Below are 7564 nucleotides of genomic sequence, written 5' to 3' on the forward strand. Positions count from 1 at the left end.
TCCCTTCTCTCAATTTACATCAGAAGAAGACTGCAGACGTGTAAAACCTGACTGTTTCACATAGAAGAAATTCAAAGGTGTGTTAAATGCAGACATTAAAAACCACAACAAGACCTTTGATTAAAAACTGAAGTCGTACTGGATTTTAATAGGAACATTTGGTTAATAAAAATTAATCTTGTTTTTTTATCATTATTATTATCATTGTTTTTGTTATTTTCAAGAACAAAATCCCATCTAATGTTATTAGACACAGCTGGCTTGCCAAAGGGTCCTACATCACTTGCCAGAAAATTGCAGAGAACTTTTTTTAATATTATTTTTTTTAGCATTTGCCTTTATTAGATAGTGACAGTAGAGACAAAAAGAAAAGCAGAGAGAGGGGAAGACATGCAGCAAAAGGCCACGGGTCAGACTTGAACCCAGGCCACTACTTTTGGGCCATGGTGCATATTGGTACCTGCTCACTCACTGAGTTACACAGGTGCTCAATTTCTCAATTCTGTCTTGATTATCACGTGTTTTGACAAAGACATCTCCTATGACCTATGTAAATGGTTGGTTCAAGAAATGTGAACATTTTTCAAAAATGCACTTCTTTAATCCAAAGTGAAAGGGAAACATTTGTAGGTGTTTATGTGGGTTATTATGGATTAGATTTCCTGGTCTGGTCTGCTTCAGATCACACTGGGCAGGCTACCCATGAACTAAAACTAATTTCACACCCCTGATCTAATAAAATGAAATCATCAGCAGATTAGAGAAATAATGTAAAAGTGCACAGCGAGATCTGGATTTAAAGTGGCTTGTATTTGACTTTAGTAAACAAGCTAATCTGTCCTGACAACTCAAAGCATCATTTGGTTGCTTCGAATTTTCTCACAGCCCTTCACACAAGGTCTCCAGGTTACCTACGTCACCAATCTGCAGACCTCTTCACCCCTGCTTTCTGTCATCAGTGTTTTTTAAAGGGTCAGAGTTCACATCTTTCACTGGGACCTGTTTATCACAGAAGAGGTTGTGTGATCAAGGCAGAGGGGTAGAGTGCAAGGTGAGGGGAGGGAAGAGGGCTTGTTTTCCAGTGGTCACCTCCAGGAAAGCTCCCAACCAGAGCCGGGCCCATGGGTGAGAGCACTTAAAAGAGGGCATGGTATAAAAAGAGTTGAGGTGCACGATATCGGAGAGAGCGAGAGAGAAGAAGAGACAGCTTTCACAAAACCAGGAAAACCAACTTTTGTATACAGAACCGACATCAGCGGCCTGGATTTTCCTCCTGCCATCTGAGAAGTCACCATGGCACTACTGATAAATCAGTGGATATATTTGGTTGCTCTATCACTGACAGTGACCACGAGCCACGCTTTGAGAAGGTAAAAAAAAGAATCATTTGCATGCCTACATGATTTGCTTAAAGGATCTAACTCGCTGGATTTCTGCACTAGCATTATAGATAACATTCTGGAGAAATGTAATGACAGTAAACCATAAATTATATAAGGACATGAAAACAAATGTGTTTTATTGATTCATTACAAAAGCTAATGATTTCAGCATTTGGGTTCACATGTGTTTTTGTTCATCTATTTGGCTAGGTGCTGAGAGCAAAGCGGTCTGTACTTTGTTAAAGGTTCATACTGAGATGATCACCAGACATATGTAATAGATACATAGCACGGAAAATAAACTCCATGTACCTCTTTAACATGTCCTTAGCTATCGAGTTTCCTCTTTGGATTCATTCAGAATGTTTCCCCTTGCCCGCTCTGGTTTCAGAATTGCCCTGAAAAAGATGCCATCTATCAGAGAGACTCTGCAGGAGCTGGGGGTTTCTGTTGAGCAGGTGATGACTGAGCTGGCCCAGAAGAGCATAGCTGACACCAACAACGGAACTGTTCCCACGCCACTAACCAACTATTTGGATGTGAGAAAGCTTAATGTGATCCATTGATTAGAGCTACAGATGATAGAGGTGATAGAAAATGTAGCACTGAAACCACCTGGGTTTGCTATTTCAGTTCTGAAGATAGAAACAGACTTTAGCCTCTATGATTAAAGGTTTCATCTCTGCTCTTGGATGAGCATTGAGATGTCTTCAAGACAACAGCAGATGGACTTGCCTTTGAATTAGTCTCTTGAAATATTCTCTTTGTATGAGTCAGACTTTCCACGTTTCTCTGTCATTGGCCTTAAAAGTGACATTTAAGACGTGGGAAAACCTTTGAAAAACTATTCAAACAACAATGACGTGGGACATTTTTCCACTTTCAATAGACGCAGTACTTTGGAGAAATCAGTATTGGCTCTCCGGCCCAGATGTTCAATGTGGTGTTTGACACGGGCTCAGCCAACCTGTGGGTGCCCTCGCAAAGCTGCTCACCATTCTCCACTGCATGTTGTAAGTGCATATTCAAACATTTTTTTTTTTTCTGAACTTAGTGAACTTAATGAACTTAGAAGATGACAATATGCCAACGTTAGTTTATGCTCACTGCCCCCCCCCCCCCCCCCCCGAAAAAATAGATGCAATATTTAGGGAACATTGTTCATTAAAACTTCCCAGGTAAACATTCGCTGTTGGACTTAAATACTTTTTCAACTTTCAGTTACTCACAACAGGTATGATGCTTCAAAATCCCGGACTTACATTGAGAATGGAACAGGATTTTCCATCAAGTATGCCTCTGGAAATGTCAGGGGATTCCTGAGTGAGGATGTGGTTGTGGTGAGTTTCAAGTCAGAAACCTACAAATTAAATGGGTTTTGTTTCTTTTTTAAACTTCCTCTTGCACACTACACTTTAAACTTTTGACTAGCAGTGTTTTATTGCTGCAGGTTGGTGGTATCCCAGTAGTGCAAGTGTTTGCTGAAGCCACGGCTCTGTCTGCCATGCCCTTCATCTTTGCCAAGTTTGATGGAGTGCTGGGGATGGGATACCCCAACGTGGCCATTGATGGCATAACCCCGGTGTTCGATCGTATCATGTCTCAACACGTCCTCAAAGAAGAAGTTTTCTCCATCTACTACAGCAGGTGGGTGTAAGTAAATCAACTGAACTGACATTTTATATGAAAGGCTTTTGCGCGAGGAAAAAATAATGACAATAATTTAGATGCTGAAGAAAATGTATCAAGCTGTCAACGATATTTATGCTGCAGTGAAAAAATGAACTTGCTGCCAAGTGTTGAATTGATCAATCAGAGAGAAAAACACTATAACCATAAATAATGTCTCGTCAGAACATCTGTTAGATTTTAGGATCACGTTTTTTCAATTTCTACTTGTTGAGCTGAAAAAGTTAGAATTAGAAGAAAAAACCCAAGATCGTACGAGATGGATCTGGATCTGGGTGAGACACAAGGGTGTTGTGAGAAAATAGAAAAAAAAATTTATGTGTATTTTCTCATAGTTCTTTGTCATTTATTATATTTGGTTATATCCAGAATAAACCAGTTGAAAAAATATTATGATGTTTTCTTTTACTGTGGGAAGTGCCATACGAAAGAATTAACTTAAGCTAAAGGAACGTCCCATATGGAAATGAAATAGTGAAAAGATATAATAAATGTTTTGTGTTTTATATGTGTTGGATGTCTCATGAAACATGCATTAACCCATGTTTTACTCATGAAGTTTGCCTCTTTTGCATTTTTTATGTAAGATTTAAGAAGTAGGTATAACTCAAATAAACATATTAAAAATTGAGGTGCCTTCACGATTAAGTTGTAACCGATCATTATTTACTGTCAGAGGGAGTGGGATTTTTTGTTTTTATTTACAGAAGTTTGCAAAAACCTTGAGCCACTTCTCATCACTCTACATTTTGCCAGGAAAGTGGTAAATATTTGCAGCATTTGATTGTAATGTAAGACATGTGAGAACCAGTGAGTTTGAAAGTTAATACTGGTATCACCTTTCTTCTTTAACACGGCCTAAACTTTCTTAGGCAGGATTTCTCTAAGTAGTCTGCAGAAATAGTTCTTCCGGCTTCTTGAAGGATATTTAGCGCTCTTTGTGGCGGGGCATGGCCTGTGATGCTGTGCAGGTGAGATGGACTCACCTGGCATCTACGATCACGCCTTGCCGGCATAAAAGCTGTGCTTGTTGTCAGTAGTTGTTGTTGTTGTTGTGTACGTGTGGCTGGCAGCTGGGAAGCTGCAGCCGGTAAGTGTTAGCAACCGTGTGATAAGTAATAAAATAAAGTATGCTGAGAAGCGTAGAAATGTCACCTGGTCTGCCGTGGTTTGTTACACTCTTCTTTGGATGTTGGCTACCTTGGCTCCATTTCTGGTCAAAATATGATTTTTCTGCAATAGCGGTGTGCTTGGGATCAGTGTGATGCTGAAAAATAAAGCCATTGCTAATTAATTTCCAGATGTTAGTGCAGCATACCTCAGTCTTTTCTCTGTGTTCCCCTTCTTGACAGCCGTGCAATGAGACAATTTCTGATGAGGTTTCAGGGAACGTTAGATGGATCAGATTAAGGGTCAGGTCCATCTGTCAGATCCTGTGACAGGTCCTTGGTTTATCTGCTGTAGATGTTTTCTTCTTTTTGCTTGTTTTTGTTAATGGTTTTGTTTTGGTTTTTTTAGGTGTGGCGCTTTTTCTTCTGTCCTCTACTTGTTCAGTTTTCTCACATTTTTTATGGACACACAACACAATACGCTGAGATATTCCAGGTTTTTGGCTACTAGCTCTTTGAGAGTCACCTTGTTGTGGAAAACAAAAATACTGCTTTATGCCTGTCAGACCGTTCTGTCTCTGACATTTTTCAAAGATAATGAAATGGGAACACACTGTGCTTTTGCAAGAGGCTAAATAACATGCCCAAAGATTTGATTGTGATTTGAATGTGTTCTTTGTTCTGAGTTGTCGGTTATGTGTGTTCATCCCTTGAATTAGATGCCATTTGTATGCTTGAATGATTTATAGGTCAGTGTTAAATGGCTTAAAAAACAAACAAATAAAAAAGCAACATCAAAAAACATTCACCTGGACTGAAGCACTGGACTGAAAGTGAGTGAGAAAGAAGCACATGTCCAAAAATTTTTTTGAAAGATCTTCAGAAATCCTGGAACACTATTGCTTAATACCACTTTCAAAACCTACAAGAAAGTCTGGCTCCTTGGAAACAAATATAAAGAAATGTGGGGTGGCTCAAGTCTTTTGCACAGTACTGTATTTTTAATATGTGATATAGCTCAGCAACCTGTGTGAACCAGCAAAATTACAATTTCTACTGTCAAAGAGAAAATGCACAACTTTAAGGGTGTTTTGTTTATCATTTTCAGGGACCCAAAACGTTCCCCAGGTGGAGAGCTTGTCCTCGGTGGAACGGATCCAAACTACTACACTGGAAGTTTTAATTATATTAACACCAGACAGACAGGCAAATGGGAACTTACCATGAAAGGGTATGATCTTTGTTTGCTATCATGTAATGTGTTTTCATGAGTACGAAGGTGCAGCCATTCAGAAAGTACATGTGTTTTCATTTCTACCTCCTCTTTCATTCTTTCAGTGTTTCTGTGGGGAGGGAGATGATGTTTTGCGCAGAGGGCTGCACAGCTGTGATCGACACAGGCTCCTCCTACATCACAGGCCCGGCCTCCTCTGTGTCCGTGCTGATGAAAACCATCGGAGCACAGCTGGATGAAAGTGGAGTAAGCTTTTACACACGCAACACAGTTTCCCACAAAAAAGCATGTTTGCAGAAATTCATGAGTTGTCACCAACTATTACTCTGTGTTGTTCGTCAGTACAAAGTCAACTGTGATACTGTGAAGACGTTACCCAGTGTCACGTTCCACCTCGGTGGCCAGGAATACTCGCTCACACAGGAGGATTATATATTATGGGTGAGAGTGTTGATGGATGCTCAACCATATTAACATAAGCATGCATTGTTCAAACCTAAATCAGTTCATTTACCCAAGTACTACAGTCAAGTACAGTGTTGTGGTGCTTGCAATTTAGTGAAGTATTTCTATTTTTGTTAAATAAATTTTTACAGCACTACGTGTATTTTAATTCTGCTCTTGTGAATTGTAATATTCAGTTTATAAAATATGAAAATTAGGGACCACACCAGTAATCCCTTTATGCAGATAATACTTTTGAGTATAGTTTTAATAGTAGACTTTTACTTCTAGCACTTTGTTTTGTGTGTTATTGTGTTATAATACATCTGTTCTTTGTGGCTCCAGCAATCACAGATCGAAGGGGAAGTCTGCACCGTTACCTTCAGGGGCTTGGATGTGCCGCCCCCTACAGGTCCCATATGGATTTTGGGAGCCAACTTCATTGCACGCTACTACACAGAGTTTGATCGTCGCAATAATCGGATAGGGTTTGCCACAGCAGTCTAACAGGAATTTAAATATTCACCACATTGTTCTGTTGTCTTGTTGTTTTCGCTGCTATCTCCCGATGTTTTTAATTTTAGTCCGGGTCTTCCCCTGCTTGGTTTTTACATGAACACATGATCTGAATAAGTCATATTATAGAAATTATAAGGGATGCATATTAAGGAATGTCATCCTCACATTTCTTGCATGCATGCATTCCTATTCTATATTTGGGAACCAGCTGCACTAAACCCCTTCTGAATATGCATTCACCAACAAATACAATGTTTCTTTCTGTGTGACTCGCTTATTATATTTGTCATACAGCCACAACTGAATTATATATCTATATTGTTCTGACGAAACAATAAAATTGAAGATTCAACTTGAGTCTAAATTTGCTGCATTTTTTCCTTCTAGGTCTGGCTAATGCATTATATGACCATGTGGAAGTCAAGGCTGAACTTGGAAACAGATTGCTGTAGCAGATTTAATCGACCACACCGCTGTCTTCACAGAAATATTTGTCATTGTCGCTTAATAATATAAAGATGCCTATTTTTAGGTGACTATTGGGTACACGATTAAACGTCAGCCATAGAGTATGTGCTAGAAAGTGTAATGTGAAACCTTGCTCTGTTTCATTCTAGTTATGTTGGCACAGTGTGACTTTCATTTACGCAACTAAAAGTTACAATAGGAGTGAAACCCGGCTGGCGTAATGTCAGTTAGTTTTCAAACTCAAATCATGCTTTTTCAAGTTTTTCAGCAGTGTGTGATCCCTCTCTTTGGGAGTTGCCTTTTTCTGCAGCAAAACAAGTTACTCTGCTTCAGCTGTTTTTACCAGAGTAAATCTCATTTATAAAACGCTCTGAATGACAAAACCTTTGGAGAAAAAAACAAAACAAAATGCTGACCTTTAAGGTCGTTCAATGAGTGAATAAAAAAGGAAGGCATTTCTGCTTGCTTAGCAGACAGAGGACACGCAGATAAAAAAAAAAAACATAGATAACAATATAAAAATGTAGATTTGTCAGGTGCTCGGGTCAGATCTTTTTGTTTTACTTTCTCTGAATTGGTTAAGGAAGTCCTCTCATACTACAGCAGAGCGACAGTGGAGTTGTCATGCTTCCTCGCCCCTCACATCCATGAATTGTCTGCTTTGGATTTTATCTGTTGACAGAGTGCAGAGAGGCGAGGGTTGATTGACTCTTGACTCT

General features: G+C 39.3%; 1 protein-coding gene across 2 annotated transcripts; it reads left to right on the top strand.

Moving 5' to 3' along the window:
* The first annotated feature begins 1090 nt into the window (after positions 1-1090).
* ren (renin) lies at positions 1091-6734 on the top strand. 2 transcript variants are annotated; one of them, XM_005448744.4, is made up of 9 exons: positions 1091-1370; positions 1774-1921; positions 2272-2395; positions 2604-2722; positions 2833-3035; positions 5289-5411; positions 5519-5660; positions 5757-5855; positions 6204-6734. In XM_005448744.4, the coding sequence occupies exons 1-9, from the start codon at positions 1294-1296 to the stop codon at positions 6363-6365; spliced, it is 1197 nt and encodes a 398-aa protein (XP_005448801.1). In that variant the 5' UTR covers positions 1091-1293; the 3' UTR covers positions 6366-6734. The 2 variants fall into 2 exon arrangements, with proteins under 2 accessions (XP_005448801.1, XP_003439054.1); XM_003439006.5 differs by having other exon boundaries at positions 1097-1370; positions 2833-3029.
* Positions 6735-7564: the final 830 nt, after the last annotated feature.

This window comes from Oreochromis niloticus, linkage group LG20 (assembly GCF_001858045.2).
Source record: "Oreochromis niloticus isolate F11D_XX linkage group LG20, O_niloticus_UMD_NMBU, whole genome shotgun sequence".
In the NCBI taxonomy this organism is placed as follows: domain Eukaryota; kingdom Metazoa; phylum Chordata; class Actinopteri; order Cichliformes; family Cichlidae; genus Oreochromis; species Oreochromis niloticus.

Bases quoted from the DNA above. Each gene is read 5' to 3' on its own strand.
- ren (XM_005448744.4), top strand. From the start codon at position 1,294: ATGGCACTACTGATAAATCAGTGGATATATTTGGTTGCTCTATCACTG. The intron at 1,371-1,773 runs GTAAAAAAAAGA...CTCTGGTTTCAG, and splicing joins ACGAGCCACGCTTTGAGAAG to AATTGCCCTGAAAAAGATGC. The intron at 5,661-5,756 runs GTAAGCTTTTAC...GTTGTTCGTCAG, and splicing joins CACAGCTGGATGAAAGTGGA to TACAAAGTCAACTGTGATAC.